Below are 17953 nucleotides of genomic sequence, written 5' to 3'. Positions count from 1 at the left end.
CTCGGCCTGTCTTAGCAGGTATTACATGAAAATTGAATAAAAGTTGAGGGCACCAACTTATGACTTCATTAAAAACAATAATATTAATTTTATAATTTGAAGAGTATTAAATATAAATGCGTGAACTTGATTTCTTTTTTAATGTAAGCATTTATGACTCAAGAATTGCTGTTACTCTCTGACTTGTTGCAAATGAAAACCTTTATTAATTAAAATTGTGTTCTGCTTTTCCCTAATTCTGAAGTTAAAAAATGTTAATTAGGTCTTATGTTTTTTTTCATAAAAAAAGTGTGCTTTGTCTTTAATTATCTTTCCAAAACTTTATAAGAAAGCTAGTGTTTGCTTTTGACTGTTTTTTATAAGATGACCCACAAACTTGTTTCTTTTTTTTCTCCACCGTCAGAACTTTTCCAGTAAGACTCTAAAGCGAACCAGGAAGTTTGTCGTTGACGGCGTGGAGGTCAGTGTGACTACCTCCAAGGTCATCCGAGAGGATGAGAAGAAAGAAGAAGAGATGAGGTTCTTGAGGTATGTGAAGAAGAGCATTAAAGAGCTAAATGAAAATATTTACAACTCCTCTGTCCGTTTCCTGAAGATGATAGCTTTTTTTGGTGCTCTAGTCTCTGTGCATTAGGAGTGTTCCATCTGTGTAGTCATGGGGATAAACTGCACACTGCACAGTAAAGGCTGGTATTTTGTTGTTGCTTTCTGTTATGCCTACTATTTAAAGAAACCTGTTCCATGAAGCTTCAGCCCCGAGAGATTTCGAGCATAAACTCTTGTGGGAACGGGACTTATTTAGTAAATGAGTTTAAAAAGATATTGGATGTTTTAGTTAATCAAAGGTCAGATTGAAGATGAGATGTTGGACTTACGAAGAGATTCCATCCACAGTTCTATTAAAAGCTGCTCTTTATGCTGTTTGACATGAGCTATTGACTACTGACACCCAGTGGTATGGATGTGACACTGCATCTTTATTTTTATCTGATTTAACTTACTTGAAGTATAAAAGATGGCTAACAAATTTCATCTGATTATTGGGGGCATTTTTGATACAAGTCAAAAAGACTTTAACTTTTTAGAGAATGCTATAAAAAAAGACAAAACTACTCTAAAAAGTAGGGGTGTAAGAAAATATCGATTCAGTGAAATATCGCATTTGGCAATACTTGTATCCATTTAAAATGCTGCATTTATAAATTGGAAATAAAATGTTTTTAAAAAAAATCAATTTTCTAGAAAATAAAATGTATGGCTTTTTAATGATTAAGAAAAAATGTAAGAGCATTGTTTGTTTTATGAGTTTACATCTGGATGTTGTTGTGTTCAGACGACAGGAGCTGCGTGAGCTCCGTCTGATGCAGAAGGAGGAGCAGCGCGCTCAAGCCGAACTGAACGCCAAGCTAGAAGTCCAGAAAGAACAAATGCAAAAGCGCTACGACCAGGAAATGAATGTGAGTTGGTACAGGACAGGTCATTTTAGATATTCACTTATGCCTTATATGGGGGTTGACGCATTCGGGTGTTTGGATTATTTGTAATCATGGACAGGGACTGGCACATCTTAAAGGATGTCATAGAAATAGAACGTTTTAATATCACCTGTGTGGTAAGTGTACCATGAAGAATTTTTAGTGATAATGTAAGTTATACGCACTGATGATGTGTGAGTACACTGGCTTCTTACTGACTGCCCAAACCTAAAGAGTATGCTGATGATACAGACGTGCTTTTAGGACCCCTGACGGATGCCCACACAAATTACACTCTGATTGTCCAATTTCCTTTATTGTGTGAATGCTTAGTAAGAATTCACACTATAGTGGTTCTCCTGCTCCTTTCTGTACGTTTTTCAGCACGTAAAAACTTTCAGCAATTTCAGCAATCTCTGTATCAAAACGTTCAGCTCGTTCAGGAAATTACTGCTTGTAGTTTTAGTATTCATAAATATAATATAATATACCCCATAGAAAATGAATCAGAAAGCAGATTTTAAGCAGATTACCAAAAACTTTAAATATATTCATGGACTATGTTTTGATTATTTATAGTAATTCAAAAAAAAAATTGGAGTTTACCTAATATTTTAGCCACATGCTAACGTTTATGGCTAATTTGTTACCTACTGGGGTTTTTAAGGCTAATTTAGAGTTTATCTTCTATTTTAGCTGCAGGAAAATGTTTTTGACTAATTCAGTTTACTGAGGAATTTTAGGCTATTTTGGAGTTTAACTAGTATTTAAGCAATTTGACCTCTACTGAGATTTTTTTGGGCTAATGTGGAGTTTAGCTCATATTTAAGCAAACACTACATATTTTTGCAAAATTGACATGTATTAGGGATTTTTAAACAATGTTACTACACAATTTAAGTCAACTTCTTTCATAATCATTTAACAAAATTTCCAATCTTTTAGCAAGTTTAACATTTTGCAAATAGCTTTTGCATTTTCTGCAAATCCCTTCATCAGTTGAAGTAAATTGCGTCACTATTTTCAGCAAAAAGCTTCAGCATCTTCACCAACTACTTTCAGCAAAAGGCATTCACACGATCATAGGTAATGAAACTTTTCTAGTTTGTAACTGTCACACTGAACGTATAACTAGCACTCGATGAGCTCCTATATATCATTAGAACAGCATTAATGGGTTCCCTGCAAAGATTTGGGTTTTTTTTTTCAAAAATGTAAAATGTATACAATCTGCCGGTGTCTCACCCAGTTTAATTGTATATCTTGTATAAGTGTTCGCTGAATACTCCTGCCGCACACCCATTGAAAAAAAATTGTGCATGAATATTTTCTCTGTACAGTATGGTCTATGATCTTGATATTTTGTGTGTACCACCTATGTGGCCCGCAGGTTTGCCCCTTTTATTTGGCTGCAGACAGTTCATATCCCTCCATAAGGGCAGTTATGACTAAGGCATTACTCTGTTAGGCTCCTTATATGGACATATGGATATATTGAATTTTTACCCTGTGCATAACCTTCAGTAACTTAAAAATGGATCTTTAAATCTCAAATAACAATAATATTTAAATTTTTATAATCTTTTTTTTATTTTTATCTTCACAGACCAAGAAGAGGTTTTATGATACTGAGCTTGAAAACCTGGAGAAGCATCAGAAACAAACTATTGAGAAAATGGAATCCGACCACAATGTTAAACTCAAGGATGAGACCAAACGCATCAAGTCTGAGCAAGAACGAGAGTACCGCAAGTTCCAGGAACACCTGAAACAGAAAAAAAAGGAGGTAACTCCGAGTCACTCCTGAAAAAAGGGTTTTGTTTTTGTAGATTTTCTCCAGTTCAACCAATGAATTCTGACCGTAATTGTGCTTCTTTCAGGTCAAACAATTTGTAGGTAGTTTGCCGAGAAACACTCGAAAAGAATCCTTGAGACAGAGCATGTCTGAATTCCAAGAAAAGAAGAAGATGGATGTATGTTGACCAGCAGGTTTAGGTTCTTGGTATTGTAATAAACTAGTTCAAGAGCGTGTTCTTCACTGAAATATTTCCACCTTTGTGTCTTCATTGTTCTGGTTTAGGAAGAAGAATTTTTGACAAAGCAGAAAGAATATCTGGACAGCAGATTGAAGGAGATTGTTAACAACAACAAGCGAGAGATTGCAGAGATGGAGAGGGATTGCCTTAACAAGAAGCAACAACTTATCAGAGGTAGAGTCAATCCTCACGGCTGGTCACTACACTGAAAGGACAATTCACACCCAATCTGCTTTGTTGGATAAACTTTTATTTATTTATTTTTTTTCTAGAACGCGAAGCTACGATTTGGGACATGGAGGAGAAATTTTATCATGAAAGACACCAGTTGCTTAAGCAACAGTTGAAGGACCAGTACTTCCTCCAGAGGCATCAGCTTTTGAAGAAGCACGAGATGGTAACCAAACAAAAAACTTCCTGCTTTTGATTCAGCATATAATACATACAAGTCTGCTAGAATTCAGTAAATGTTTTTGTCCTGTGGGTTTGCAGGAGCAGAACCACATGCAGTGCTACAACCAGCGAATGATTGAGCTCCTCAAAGCGGGTCAGCAGCAGGAGAAGAGCCGCCTGCCGAAGATTCAGCGTGGGGAGGCGAAGACCCGCATGGCCATGTTTAAAAAGAGCCTTCGCATTAACTCAACGGGCAGTCCTGCAGAAGACCGAGAGAAAATCAAGCAGGTAGAGCGGCCAGCTTCAGCCGTGTCCCCGACCTACATCCTACTTGAGCGCTCACTAACTTGTTCCCCGTTTGGCTCTAAAGTTTGCTCAGCAGGAGGAAAAACGGCAGAAGGTTGAACGGCACAATCAGCAGCAGAAACACGAGAACCAGATGAGGGAGATGATCGCTCAGTGTGACGGGAACATGAGAGAGCTGCAGCAGATGCAGGTGAGGGTTTGGCAGGTTTTATCGTGCAAAGATCAAGCACAAAAATACAAGTTGTGCGTTGACTGTTTTTGTGGTCCAGAATGAGAAGTGCCACCTGCTGGTAGAGAATGAGACTCAGAGGCTCAAGCATCTGGATGAGCAGCAAAACCAGCTGTTGAAGGAATGGAAGGATCAGCTTAAGCCCAGAAAGAAGGTGTGTCTTTCTAGTCACAACTTCTTCTTCTTCTTCTTCTTCTTATTCTTCTTGGACCTGTTGCCTTCTGGGAGGGACTTATTGTAAGTTTGAATGCTAATTCTCTTCTTCCTCTCCTTTAGGCTCTTGAAGATGAACTCAACGCCAAGAAAAAGGAGCAGGAGGCTTTCTTCGGGATAAGTGAGAGTATGGAATTCAACTCTTCCCTCAGACTTTCCAAGTTTGTGCCTTACCAGGACTCTTCAACCACATGAACACACGTGCCGAAATGATGCCTGTGAAGCACGCGGACACGCGTGTTACACTTTTTTGCTGCCTCAGTTTTCGTTTGGTCTATCAGTAATTGCTCTCCCTCCATTAGATTTCTTTATTCTTTTAGTGAGTATTTATGTTTTAACTCATGTTTTAACATGACCGGCTTATTTTGTGTTAGATTTCCTCCATTTAGTACCTTTTTTTTTAAATATTAATAATTTCTGCTCATCTTTGGATCTTAATCCCCACCAGTGATTGACAAGAACATAGAACACAGGAATTTATATAGATAAATTAAGGTGTAGAATTACACCTTTAAATAGGTCATATTGAGGGAAAATATGTGCCTTATGGATGGTGCAATGTTGTGATTTATTTTTTGAGCACTTTTTTGTTTTCCTATTATAAAATCAATTTATTAAAATGAAACTTTTCCAAAAATTGAAGCCGTGCTCAATTTTTATGCTTTAGTTTTCACTTTAAACCTTTTTTTTTTTTTTAATGAAGACAATTATTCTGATTGCCACAAACAGTGCTGCCAAAGTATATTTATTTTTAATGAAAAACACCATCCATATTAAACCCTGAAAAGTCCTTTCTCTGTTAATGGTATAAATTACATGTTGTGAAACTGAGACAAAACTATTAGAATTTAAGATTTTTTTCTTAATTATGATTATTCAGAAATGGATTCCTTTTCTTTTGTATGTGTAATTGAATGCATCTGTGGTGTCTTACTGTAAAATCTGTCACACTGGATGGGAACTGACAAAGCCAAACAACAAAAAAAAGTTTTTGTTTAAAGTATGTTGTATGTGGGTTTATTGTGTATTAAAAGTACGACAGGTATAGGAAGCGCAGTAAATGAACTGACGGCTAACTAATGTGCAATATGTATGTATATCTCTGCTAAGCTTAGAGGTTCTTTTCCCAAAACTTTACCTTTTCTTTGCACTGATAGAGGGAAATATATTGAAGTGTTGGATTACAAATAAGAATTTATTGGAGGATTTTTTTTTGTATATATAATTATTATTCCAGGACCTAAAAAGCAAGCAATAATTTGGTCATTTAATTTTGGAAAATTAATTTCTTCGAAATGTTTTAATTTAGTCTGCTGCAAAAGGCCTCTGGTGGTTTAATCTTTAACAAACCTTTTGCATTTTTGAGTGAGGAAAAACCTAACATTTACACTGAACTGGGTCTAGTTTAACTTCTTTTCCCTTTCTAAGAATTATTTAAGTTAAGGGTGAATAAATATTTTTTGGCCATTTTAATGGCTTCATCTCTCGTCTTCTCTGCCTCAGTTTACACAACGTTTGAGTGGATGAACTGTGTAAATGAAACTGTATTGGAAGGAACCACTGATGTAAATAAGTCATAATAAAATTCAAATTTTCTAATGCTTGTTTTGAGGAGTTTTTCAATTAAAGTAACAATGATGGGATTTGTTTTTGTGAGTATGAAAAATTAGTGATGTAGAAGTCTCGTGCACATAAATGTAATTTAATCTGCACCCTCCGATTGCGCTGAAACAGAATCCTCTTGGAATTCAGTCAAACTTGAGTCCACATACAAAGTACCGACTCTGGCAACTGTACATGTAACGAGTTGAAATTTTGTCGAAGGAAAAATCTTTTAAAAAGGATGTTTCTTCCCTCATTACTCGTCGAGTTGCGCATGCATCACCGTGAGATCAGACGTCAGCAAAAGCTCACTTTATTATAGCTTATTAAATTCATGTTAAAATAGTCTGCACCCTACAGACATTTTGAACATTAAAAAAAAAAGTGCCAACTTTAAATCTTAATCTCAAGGATTCTCATCATAAAAATGTAATTTTTTGGAATTTAGTAAGTTTAAGCAAACAAATCCAAAAACGTTTTCCCTTAAAAATAGAAATTTCATTGACTTGTTTTGCTCTTGGTAAATAAACACTTTTATAAAAGTGAATATAAAAAAAAAGTTTTTAATTTGCACTGAAGAAACCTTGAAATTTCATTTTTCAACAGGTTTATTTTCAATAATTAGATGAGGAAGAGATAACATATGGAGTCTTGAAAGAGCCAAAATGAAATAAATATATAAGACGCATGACATGTGGAAAATCTAATTTATTGACTCAAAAAGGAGGCTGGAAATGACAATTACATATAGAAAAAAAAATTAAAATCAATACTGAAATGACATTGCATTCACGTTTATTGTCTTTTGGTGTTCTGAATCCTTCCAATGTTTTTCTTAAAATTGTATAAAGATTTTTTATATCCAATTTCTAGTCATTTGTATAAAATGTAGAAAAGTATAGCAACTAGTAGCATCACGGTATCACAGCTTCTAGCCTTGTCTGTAATTTGGATCAATACATTTTTTAATTATTTGACATAAATGTCTTTGACTATTTTGGGTAATGAGATGTTTGATTTAGCTAAACAATTGCCACGTTTCTGCTTTTGTTTATTTAGTACTCAAAAGAAAAAAATACTAGATGGAAAATAAAAAAATCAGTTAAGATATGACTCACACTGTACAATAAAAAATATTTGTCATACTGACCATGCTTGAAACCAGTCAAGCATTCATGTAAAACATTTTTGACAATGCTCACAACTTTGTTTTATCCCAGCACCGAACTTGAGTTAACATCCTGTACACTTACAATACTGTAAATGATTGCACACATTAGTGGAAATCCTCTGTTTTCATGGCCAGATGTGCTCTGCAATTCACATTTTACACATTTCAATTCAAGATGTGGAACATTTGAAAATACTTTTTCCCCAACCTATTAACTAGTTCTCTCCTATTTCCCACTTATTGTAAATTGACTAAGATGGATATTCAATTACAGAAAAGTTAAATGTATAATACAAATATAAAACCTTGGCGAAGGAAATTGCTTGCAAGAGACTTAAATGCAATCTGGCTTTCTTTGTCCACATCTATGGTCTGCAAAGTGCTCACTTAACTCACCTGAACTGACCTGAAAAAAGTGCACATAAAAGTCATTGTAAATTAGAAATAATGTATATCTTGCTTGTTCGACAGACTGCACATCTACTTGACAAAATTTCGACTAATACTAGAAAATGCAGGAGAACTTTTTGTACTTTTAGGGTTTTGGTAGTTTTGAATCTTTGGCTGAAGAGGATTTTTTTTTTTTTCTTAGAGTTGCCTAATTCTAAAAATCACTAAATCTACAGCTTGAAGCACTTTGCACATAGCATTGAGGCACTGCATCAGAAAAGGCAAGAGTGGAGAAACATGAACTGCTCCTTTAGTGTCTGGCCTGAGCAAAGACATAAGAGTTTGACTGAGAAGCCAAAAAAATCTACGAAATAAAGAGAAAAGTAAACCTCACAAAACCCAAAGGAGGTCATGTGGTATTGCTGGTTCAGTTACTTGGTAGAATGTATTATTACGTTTAGAAAAAGGTACCTATAAATAAAAAATACTACATAGCAGGAAAATATTTTTTTTTCTTTTTTGTATTTAAGAGCAGATTTCCTACTTAAGGTTTCTTGCTCAGGTAATTTGAAGGGATCCAGCCCTCACTGTCTTCTCCAACATTTTTGCAGAACCACCAACCACTGCTGTTCTTTTCCAGAACCTCAAACACTGTGCCAACCTTGAACCTGGATGTTTGCTCATCCCCTTCAAAGTCCGCCACAGCTAGATAAAGCTCGTCCTTGCTGCTGTCCTTGAGCAAAGGTGGAAGCTTGTCTTTGGGGGGTCCGGGCTTCTCACTCTTTAACTGGGGCTTGGGAGGAATTGGGAGTTTATTCCCCTTGGGCTCCTCCTTGTCTTTGCTTGCAGGTGGCTGAACAAACCCCTTGGGTTTGGGCGGAGGGGGTCTGCTGAGTTGCGGCAATCCATTCTTGGGGATTTCCGGGGGTTCTTTCAGAACCTGTGGTTTGGTTTCAGTAGGACCTGATTGCTCAGCTTTCTTTGGAGGAGGTGGTCTACGTGGCGCCATGGCGGGTCTCTGAGGGGGTTCCTTGTGGGGGGGCACTGCTGGTTTTGTAGGAGGTGATGAACTGTCCTTACTCAGTTGATTTCTGTGTTTTGGGGTGAGTTTGGACTCATCAGAAGATTTATCGGAATTAGAAGTTGGGATCTGAATTGGGGAGGAACCATTTCCTGACTCTACCGCTTCATTCTGATGGTTACCATCTGCAGAGCCTGGATCTAAAGGTTTTGATGGTCTTAACTTACTTCTCAGGTTGGTGATGTCTACTTTATTCTCCGCTAGCGCTTCTGGCTTGGCAGCTGGGGCAGGTTTAGGTCGGATTACTGGCTTGGGTTTCATTAACACTGCAGGTCCAGCCACCTCTGGTTTCTCTTCTGGCACCTCTGCCTTGGGTTTGGGTGGCTGTTTGGGTACAGGTTTAAGGTTGAACTTCTTAACCTCTTTGGCAGAGACCTTATGACCACATTCCAGACCCATTTCATTCTTCAGGTGGAGTGCTTTGCTCTTATCTTCCTTTTTGGCCTCTGGTGGTTTGTCTGGTTTAAAGGGTGCTGTCTTGGGTGTCACAAGGGGCACAATAACCCCCGGTGCTGGTGGTTTTGGGGGCAAAGGCTTGGAATGATCAGATCTTGGCTTCTCAACCCCCTCAAACTCAAAGCTTTTATTAATAGACTCCCTTCGTGGCGGCAAAGCCGGCTTCTCCTCAACTGGAGGTGCTGCCGGAGCTGGAGGCAAAGGCCCAGAGAAAGCAGGGTTTCCCTTGGTGGCACCGGTCTTCCAGTCTCTCAGTTTAGGCCGAGTGTGAGTGTCCTGGACTGCAGTTGGTTCATCTGGCAATGGCTTAGACCAGGTGTCATCTGTGCCTGTAGCATTTGAAGAACCACCATCCTCCAGCCTCAGCTTCTCCATCTCATTGGGCAGTGGAGCCAGGAAATTGGGTCTCAGCGCATTGCTGGTCTTCTTGTACTTGTCAATAAAGGTGGCGGGTGCCCAGCCTTCTTTTTCATCTATCTGAATGTACCACCAACCGCTTCCATTCTTCTCTATCACCTTTAAATAAACAAAAGAACATAACTAGCTCATTTTCTTGGATATATTGCTGTAGATTGACTTCAGGCTATTCCCAACTAACCTCAACTTTGACTCCGGCCTGGAAGCTAATTCCATCAGGAATGGTGGTCTGAAAGTCTGCTATGGTGTAGAATTCTTCTTCCACGAGAGGAGGAACAGGCGGCTTTGGTAAGTTTGTTCCTCGTGGCTGTGGAAGAGATGCATAAGGTGACAATTTGTAATTAAAAAAAATACAAATTGTGTGACTCATCATCTGAGAAAGAATCCCAACTGGGCTATATCTTACAATGGTTAGATCTCTGCGAGGAGGTGGTCTGTGCCGGGACCCCACTTCTGGGTGAGGACAAAAGTGGATAGTAGAAACAAATCCAGAGTGGAAAATAAACCCAAATCACAAATGTTAAATGTACTTACTACTTTTGATGTTTTCTGAGAAAAGTGAAAGTCTGTTTTCCTTGTTGTCCTTGGCATTGTTTTGTGGGCTTTGTTTAGAAAATCCCTCCAAGTCATTCGCACTGGCATGAGCAGCAGCGCCTGCTGACTGTCTCTGGCTTTGAATGTCGGATTTCTTCAGGTAGGAGGCAGGGGCCCAGCCCTCACGGCCCTGGTACCTAAAAAAAGAACAGTTGTATTTGCCATACTAGATACAAAACGCAAACAACAAACACTTTATGTGACTTTAAAGTTGCTGTAAACAAAAAAAAAGACTAGTATGCTACAATATTTTTCACCACAATTTTATGTGCATATTCAAGAATTTTGCAAAGCTTTATATATCATTTTTACACATTTTTTTACAACTTCATGACGCCCCATATTTAGGGTGCTGAAAAGATACACAATATTGCAATAATTGTCTTAGTTGGTCATCTTGTGTCCTCAAAAAGTAACTTGCTTTTCATTGCGTCTCTACAGGAGTAAACTGTAAAATGTTGGGGTCACTTCATGACAACATCCATAGATTTTACTTGTGATAGAATTTGCGTTTGTGTAGATAGTTTGAATTACCTGATCTTCCACCACCCTTCCAAATTCTTCTGGATAACCTCCACAACCATGCCTCTCTCTAGGTCAATCTCGTCCTGATCCCTGGCTGAGTATGGATAAATCACCGAATATTTCTCTTCTAGAGGATCAAAAAAAAGGTACAGCTTGTTAAATGCAAGATCGCAGTTTCATTTTGCTGTCAGTGAACTGCAGGCAGATAACCTCCATTTAAATAACTGCACATGTAGGGTAAAAGCTGGGGAAAGGGAAGGGCATACACTGGGAGAATGATGATTTTTCTAACATTGAAAAAATAGTCAAACACGGGGCAAAATCCTGAAACACGGACATAACGGTTTGAACTAAAGAGCAAAAACATTTGACTTATGCCATCTGACTCTTAGGTTATATTATTCAATGTGTTTTTAAGGTACCACAAACAACGGCTTTTAATATATGATCAAAACTAGTAAATGAGGCAAGGTGAAATGGAATGAGGTGATGAAATACAAACGAAAGGCAGACAAATACAGAAAATATAGAGTATAAGTTTGTAATACTTATGTAGTAAATATAAGAAGTTTCCGTATTTTCTGGAGTTTAAGTCCCAAGAGCAAAAAATGTCTAAAAAAAAGTCGCACTTTTAGGGGAAAAGTCTGACATTTCAGAAAAAATCCACCAAGTCCAGCTTAACTAAAAAATGACTGAATAAATAAATACATACAGGAACACACATTTTTTTGATCTGCATAAGAAAAACATCAAAATTTAAGAGGAAAACAATCCTCTATGATTGTCACTTCTTCTGTCACAGTCAGTAGCAAATACTCAAATGCAGCTCCCTCTAGTGGTTGTTAGAGGAAACGACTGCTAAAGGACAACCTGGGAAAACAACAAATAAAAAAAAAAAAATAGTCGCTCCTGAGTATAAGTTGCACCCCTGGGTAAGCTATGAAAAAAACTGTGACTTATATTCCGGAAAATACGGTAAATATTTCACATTAAAATAAAAATACACAACTAAATGGATGCCAACCATACAAAACTGCCAACAAAAAAATCCAATTTTATTTAGAATTTCAGGTTTGGGTGCTTTCTTTACCTCAATTTATAATTTCACAACTTTTTTACATGCTACTTTTGAAAAGAAAAAAACACCCCAATAAGTAAAACAAATGGGGAAAAGTGGGCAGTTTCTGAGACCTTATATGAGATTAATAAATAAAGTTGGTGATGTCTTGCAGCAATTGAGTCAACTAAGTCTCAACTAAAGCTATTTAAGAATCTGACAATGTTTATGCAATAATATATAAGATATTCATACATGTTAGGTCAGATTGGCTGGAAAAAAACAAACAAAAAAACAATTAAGATCGTGGAGTTGCCAAACTATTGGTGTGAGGGCCGATACTAAGCTGAATATTTACCTTGCCCCACAAGAGAATGCTCAAGAGCTACTACTATTTTTTTAATAGAGGAAGAAAAGTCGACAAATTCTCCAAAACTACCTGAGAGATAGCTGCAGTCATGTAAGAAATGAGTTAATAAAGTTGTACTAGAGATTGATCCACAAGCTATTGAATGATGAAGGCAAATCACTTCATATCCTTCATTTGTAGGCTTCATTCATCAGAAATAAATGATGTAATGCAGGAAAAAAGTACAGGTTTGGACTAAAAAAGGATTTTCCAAGCACGAAAACAAGATGCAATCAGTTTTTTCTTCTTACACTCAGAAAAAAAGCATGATTAATAGAGAGGAAGTTACATTTATTTGCAAGAAGCATGCTGCAACATGCACAAGCAAACATGCACACAGTTGTCTACGTATGTGAGCAAACACACATTTGAAATAGAGGGAGAAAGAAAGGCGTGCGCTCCACCTTGCCCAAAGCCTGTGCTGAACAGATCCCCTAAAGTTCTGCGTCGACCCACATGCCTGGGGAATGACCAGAATCTCCGTGGAACTGACATCCCGGCACCGTAGGTGGGGCAAAATAGGAGGTGAGTTTTTTTTTATCATATATTAAAGAATTGTTAGATGATCTCTATTCTAGATTGACACAAACTTTGCCCAAAAAATGGCTTTAAAACAACAACTGCAAAAAATGTGTAGTCAACAAGTTCAGATGGCTGACAAATTAAGGTAAAAATCCCATTTGTTGAGACAAACTTGAGTGTGTAAAATGCATTTCTCAAGATTGTCTAATAGCAATGCTTTAAAAATCATTTGGGATTTGTAAAGCAGGAAGTCAATACTCCCCATTCTCATGATATTTGGTATGATCCAACTGTGGATTAGGACACACAATCTCTCTGTATCGGGGTAGACACCACCACTTGCTTACTAAGATGGCTTCCATTTTTCTCCTCGTTTAATACATTTAAGTTTGTATTAGATAAAGTATGTGCTGTTGCCTCTGTGAAATTTGAAATCACAGAAACTCTATGTAAAGCTTTATACCTTCCTCCCCTGGTAGTGTGAAGTCATCAGGGTCATCCTGTGCCTCCAGGCAGGTGGCAGGGACCCAGCCCTGCGCATCTTCAGAACTCACAAACCACCATCCTAAAAGGAAAAAAACAAACATAATCAATATCATTAAATAGAAATTATATTCTGTAAAATATATAGAACTTTAACACAAACACAAGCAGTTAAAAAATATATCTAAAAGGTAATATAGTCATGTTTAAAATCACAGAATTTAATAAGTTCCTTCAGAAAATTTAGGGAAAAAAATCTAAATTATATCTTAAAATAAAAAAAATCTTGAGTCTCAGTGTATTATAGCACAACTACAGTAAAGTGTAGTTGTGTTATGATGAAATTACTCATATCTAAATATTTAATTTACTAACATTAAAGCTATAAGAACAAACAAAATGGTTGTGCTCCACAAACACAGAACAGGCTCATTGACATATGAGCAATAACATGTTTTAGCAAACATCACAGTATATATTCATAAAATAATGTTATTTAAAAAAAAAAAAAAACTTTGTGCACTTGCCAGATTCATTTTTCTCAATGACCTCCACCACCTGACCCACACGGAGGCTGATCTCAGAGCTCTCCTGCTTTTCATAGTCAGTTACTGCCACATACTGGTCAAGTAGAAGAGCGTCGCCGCAGCTGGAGTCTCCTGTGGTAAGAACAACAACAGAAGTCGTATTTATTAACTCTAATTTCTACTTTGACTTGAGGGAGTTGAAACTGAAGTCTCAATAATGAAGGTAAATCCTCCACTTTGTATATTTTAATACTAATTGATGCTATTTGGTCATATTAATTATTGCTGTTTTACCAAATAGATTCATTAAAAGACTTAAAAATGCTGTAAAAAAATATTTTTTTTTTTGTAAAACTGTAGAAACTTTTCTTTCAGAACGGTATTATTTTGAGGACACAATGAGTTTAAAAGTGCAGTTTCAAATTAAGGAGGTTTATCTGAATTATGGAGACTCCTAAACAGCAGTTAGCCTTTGCTAATGTAAATGTAGAATAATCAAAATAGGACAGGGAGAAACGTTCTAGACACGGAGAAAAGTGGTTAAGAATTGAAGATGATTAAATGAATCATGAAAATAAATTAGATTTTATTTCTGAAAAATAATTAAAACAAATGACAAAACCCCACCAAACACCGTTAGCAACGAAGTAGCATGAGGAAGCTTCTAGACGTCAAGGGCTGAAAATAGTGTTTTAACTTTGACAACATTGACATATTGATTTAATCTTTTTACACAATTTTTACGGTTTTTCACCACGTATTAATACCTGCAGTAGAAGCTTTACATTTTTGAAGATACAACATTATGATTTTTAAAGCTTTTTTTCTCATTTTGTAGTAAGGCATGAACTTTTATGTAGAAAAAAACATGTACTACCTGTATTTTGTTACTAACATACCTAGTTTTGGTAAATTTGGTAGTAAAAAAGGAAAATGTGTCTGCATGACTTTTCTTCTATCTCACATATCAATCTGTTTGAAGGTCATTAGTCTGATCAGAGCTATATTGGCAAATATGAAAACAGAATTGGATTTTATTTTTTTTATTTTTTTTTTCTTCTTTTTTTAATCTAATTCTAACACTGACAGGTTTATCCGCTCTTTGTCAAATCACATAAAAGCTGTGTGTATTTATTCAGCCTGAAATTACTCTGAAACATATTTTAATGGAAATAATACCATGTTTTTGTTAAAATTTAACACATTTTTGATTGCTCCTCAAATTTACATAAAACATTGCAAAATTTAGACAATGCAATGTCAACAAAATGTTTTTTTTATTTAATGAACATGGCTTTTTGAAAAATAAAATGTATTGTCTTTTAAGTGAAAATGTTTTTAGTGATGCCTATAGCAACATGTTTGTTTCAGAGCTGTTTAATCAAGATAAAAACTACATTTTAGAGACAATACGTTTACAGCACAAAATTTCAATGTGCTTATATGGAGCTATTTTGGGGCCAATATTATTTGAACCAGAATAAAACAAAAAAATAAAAATAAAAAAATAGCGGTCTTTGGCCAAAAAAAAGTAAAATGTCCAAAACTTTTTGCTTTTCTAAAATAAACTTAATTATTTTCAGCTTCAAATGTTTTGCTTTTCAGGTTTTAAAAATCAAAATTTCATTTTCAAAACTTTTTTCAGTTTCAAATCTTTTTTTCAAATCAGTTTCAAATCTTTTTTATCACTTTCAATTCTCTTTTGCAGTTTTCAAAACTGAAAATTTCAGTTTCAAAACTTTTGACCCCATTGTGGCACATTGGGGCGGGGCTAGCACAAAGGGCCAGTCAAAATCGATGAGGGTGGTAACTTCAGTCCTGGTGGATTCACTGACTCTGACAACTTGGATGACCAAACACAATATTTTTTTTTTCAATTAGTTTTATCTGGGTTTCAAATAATTTTGACTCCAAGATAGCTCCATACCCTTGCAGTGCAAATAAGATTCCTAAGATTTCTTGAAAATATTCTACAGGTATTTACTCTTTTTCATCAAGAGCAAAATAAACATACTCCAGACTGATGAATTCCTAATTCTAAACTTAAGGCAAAAGTCAGCACCCTGTATTTAGATTTTCTAAAATCAACAGCAAGCCCCCAAGCCTTTAACAGAGCCACCTGCCACCTGACCAGGCAAGGGAAGGAGAGGGGGAGTCAGGCCTCTGGCAAATCACTGGACTGCACACACAGCACGACAGTGCATGACAGTGCGTTTACTACCTCGCTTTAGGAAAGTGGTCGCTCTCTCCACAAACCCTGATGAAAAGGAAAATGAATGAAGAAGAAAACTGAAAAAAATAAACATGAATGCAACTTAAGGATAGCCAATGAACAGAGAAGAATAGAAAAAGTAAAAAGACATGTATAAATCATTTCTATTTAGGGCATTTTTTTAAATGCTGCATATCTAGAACATGTTGTGTTAAAAGTTGATGGAGAAAAATGGATGAAATAATTTTAATGACATGTATGGAACTCTCTACCAGTAGATGGCAACAATGAGTAAGCATCTTTTACAGGTTTAACTGAACTTAAAAGAACACATTACGAGGTCCTCCTTACCTGGTTTCTTCTTCACCATCAGTTCCCTGTTAAGAAAAGAAACATTCTCTTAATGCACAGAGCAATAAATAATCCAAAAAACACTCAATATTTTAAATGAATGTCAATGGCAACAAATGGATCTCACAAATGTACCTGCAACCTGACAGCAATCAAACAGACACACTTTTTTTTTTTTAATGCTGTAGCTAATTAAAAAATGGGTTGAAGTATCTTTACTCATAAATCTAAAATCAGGATTTTGCAATTGGTCCAATCTTCAATTTTTTGTGTAAGAAAATTATAACTATTTAAAACCTAAAATTTTGACCCAAATCCTAAATTCAGAGCAAAATCTGCTACATCTTTCCAGTAGATATATAAGACACATATTTAAACCAACCCTTCACTGAAGCAGTCAGAAGTTAATTTAAAATCCAGACGGAAAAAGCAAAAAAAAATCCTCATGAGAGACAATTCACGCATTACTCTTACCCTTTTGCATTCACCGATTGTTCCCTAACTTAATAGCCTTTGCATTGACACTTTTTTTTTTTTTTTTACATCTCCTATCTTCCACGGTTTCGCTCTTGCCTTATCTGCCCTGGTGGTTTTTCTTGGCAGCTGCTCCCTGCATCCATACTAATGCTCTCAGTCTCAGGAAGTTTGATCGGCAGAAATTGTGACTGTCTAGACTAAAGTCTACATGTATTGTACACACAAGCTCCATTAAGTGTAATATAAAAAGAAACATGAAGACAGGCCAACTCAAACTTTATTTTTTCTGATTGTGCCAGCAGAAATTACACAAATCTTTGCTAATATCAATATATTTACTGGTTAAGGTAAAGGACTCCTCTCACTGAGTATAGTTAGAACCTCCAGATGCTTCGTCAAATAAAAAAGAAAATCTCGTAAAATCTCTTCCCCTTTTTAATACAAGCTATGTGAAGTAGTTGAGCCTGATCTATCTTCTCATCAATCATATTCTGTTTTGGCCCACTATCTAAATCCATTTTCTTTTTACAATCCATAAAACCGTTGACTTTTCTGTTGCATGTCTCATTCCAGTACCTATTCTTTTTCTTTTATTTTTCAAACTTCTTGATCTTCCTCTGCTGTACAACTAAGTTCTCTGAAAGAAAAGGCTGAAAAATATCCTCTCCTTGTGGCAGATTTATAGACCATGATAAATCTTGGCTGCTGTGTCTGAACACAAGGCTTGTTGTCAGTTAGCCAAACAACAGACTCCACTAATAGAAAGCAGTAATCCAATTTCAATAAAGACAAACCAAGGTCTTTTCTATATTTATCCCTCTTAAGTGACGAGGCGTTTTCATCTTAGGCAAGATGGGCCCAAAAAGATAAGTGAGCAACAAAAGAGAAGGAGTAAAGGACATTTGTACCAGAAAGTTTGTGCTAGTGTCTCTATCTTTTGTATTGTGTAACTGGTATGGAACACGAATTAAGAAATCTGGGCAATAGATAGGAAAATTCAAAGTTCCCAGTGCCCTTTAATCTTTTG

The 17953-nt window shown here is 36.2% G+C and overlaps 2 protein-coding genes across 3 annotated transcripts in view; one reads left to right on the top strand and one right to left on the bottom strand.

Moving 5' to 3' along the window:
* The window catches only part of stk10 (serine/threonine kinase 10), a 43408-nt gene extending 37153 nt beyond the window's left edge, over nucleotides 1-6255 (top strand). Inside the window, exons 10-19 of the mRNA XM_024263179.2 lie at nucleotides 404-528; nucleotides 1334-1457; nucleotides 3082-3261; nucleotides 3356-3448; nucleotides 3556-3685; nucleotides 3784-3908; nucleotides 4004-4192; nucleotides 4275-4400; nucleotides 4480-4593; nucleotides 4716-6255. Of these exons, the coding sequence (XP_024118947.1) occupies nucleotides 404-528; nucleotides 1334-1457; nucleotides 3082-3261; nucleotides 3356-3448; nucleotides 3556-3685; nucleotides 3784-3908; nucleotides 4004-4192; nucleotides 4275-4400; nucleotides 4480-4593; nucleotides 4716-4847 (1338 nt within the window). The 3' untranslated portion in view covers nucleotides 4848-6255. The remainder of the gene's footprint in view (nucleotides 1-403; nucleotides 529-1333; nucleotides 1458-3081; nucleotides 3262-3355; nucleotides 3449-3555; nucleotides 3686-3783; nucleotides 3909-4003; nucleotides 4193-4274; nucleotides 4401-4479; nucleotides 4594-4715) is intronic.
* Nucleotides 6256-6944: 689 nt separating this feature from the next.
* sh3pxd2b (SH3 and PX domains 2B) overlaps nucleotides 6945-17953 on the bottom strand; it is a 41308-nt gene continuing 30299 nt past the window's right edge. The window contains exons 6-14 of one of the 2 annotated variants that reach the window (XM_024263192.2): nucleotides 16450-16475; nucleotides 13887-14018; nucleotides 13340-13441; nucleotides 12759-12842; nucleotides 10898-11015; nucleotides 10304-10500; nucleotides 10176-10222; nucleotides 9951-10076; nucleotides 6945-9868 (exon numbers count right to left, since the gene is read on the bottom strand). In XM_024263192.2, coding sequence (XP_024118960.1) covers nucleotides 8360-9868; nucleotides 9951-10076; nucleotides 10176-10222; nucleotides 10304-10500; nucleotides 10898-11015; nucleotides 12759-12842; nucleotides 13340-13441; nucleotides 13887-14018; nucleotides 16450-16475 — 2341 coding nt within the window. In that variant the 3' untranslated portion in view covers nucleotides 6945-8359. The remainder of the gene's footprint in view (nucleotides 9869-9950; nucleotides 10077-10175; nucleotides 10223-10303; nucleotides 10501-10897; nucleotides 11016-12758; nucleotides 12843-13339; nucleotides 13442-13886; nucleotides 14019-16449; nucleotides 16476-17953) is intronic. The other variant, XM_024263201.2, reaches the window with a different exon arrangement.

Source organism: Oryzias melastigma, linkage group LG14 (genome assembly GCF_002922805.2).
Source record: "Oryzias melastigma strain HK-1 linkage group LG14, ASM292280v2, whole genome shotgun sequence".
Classification (NCBI taxonomy): domain Eukaryota; kingdom Metazoa; phylum Chordata; class Actinopteri; order Beloniformes; family Adrianichthyidae; genus Oryzias; species Oryzias melastigma.
Note: the sequence above shows the minus strand (reverse complement) of the source record. Positions and strands in the feature narration are given on the sequence as shown.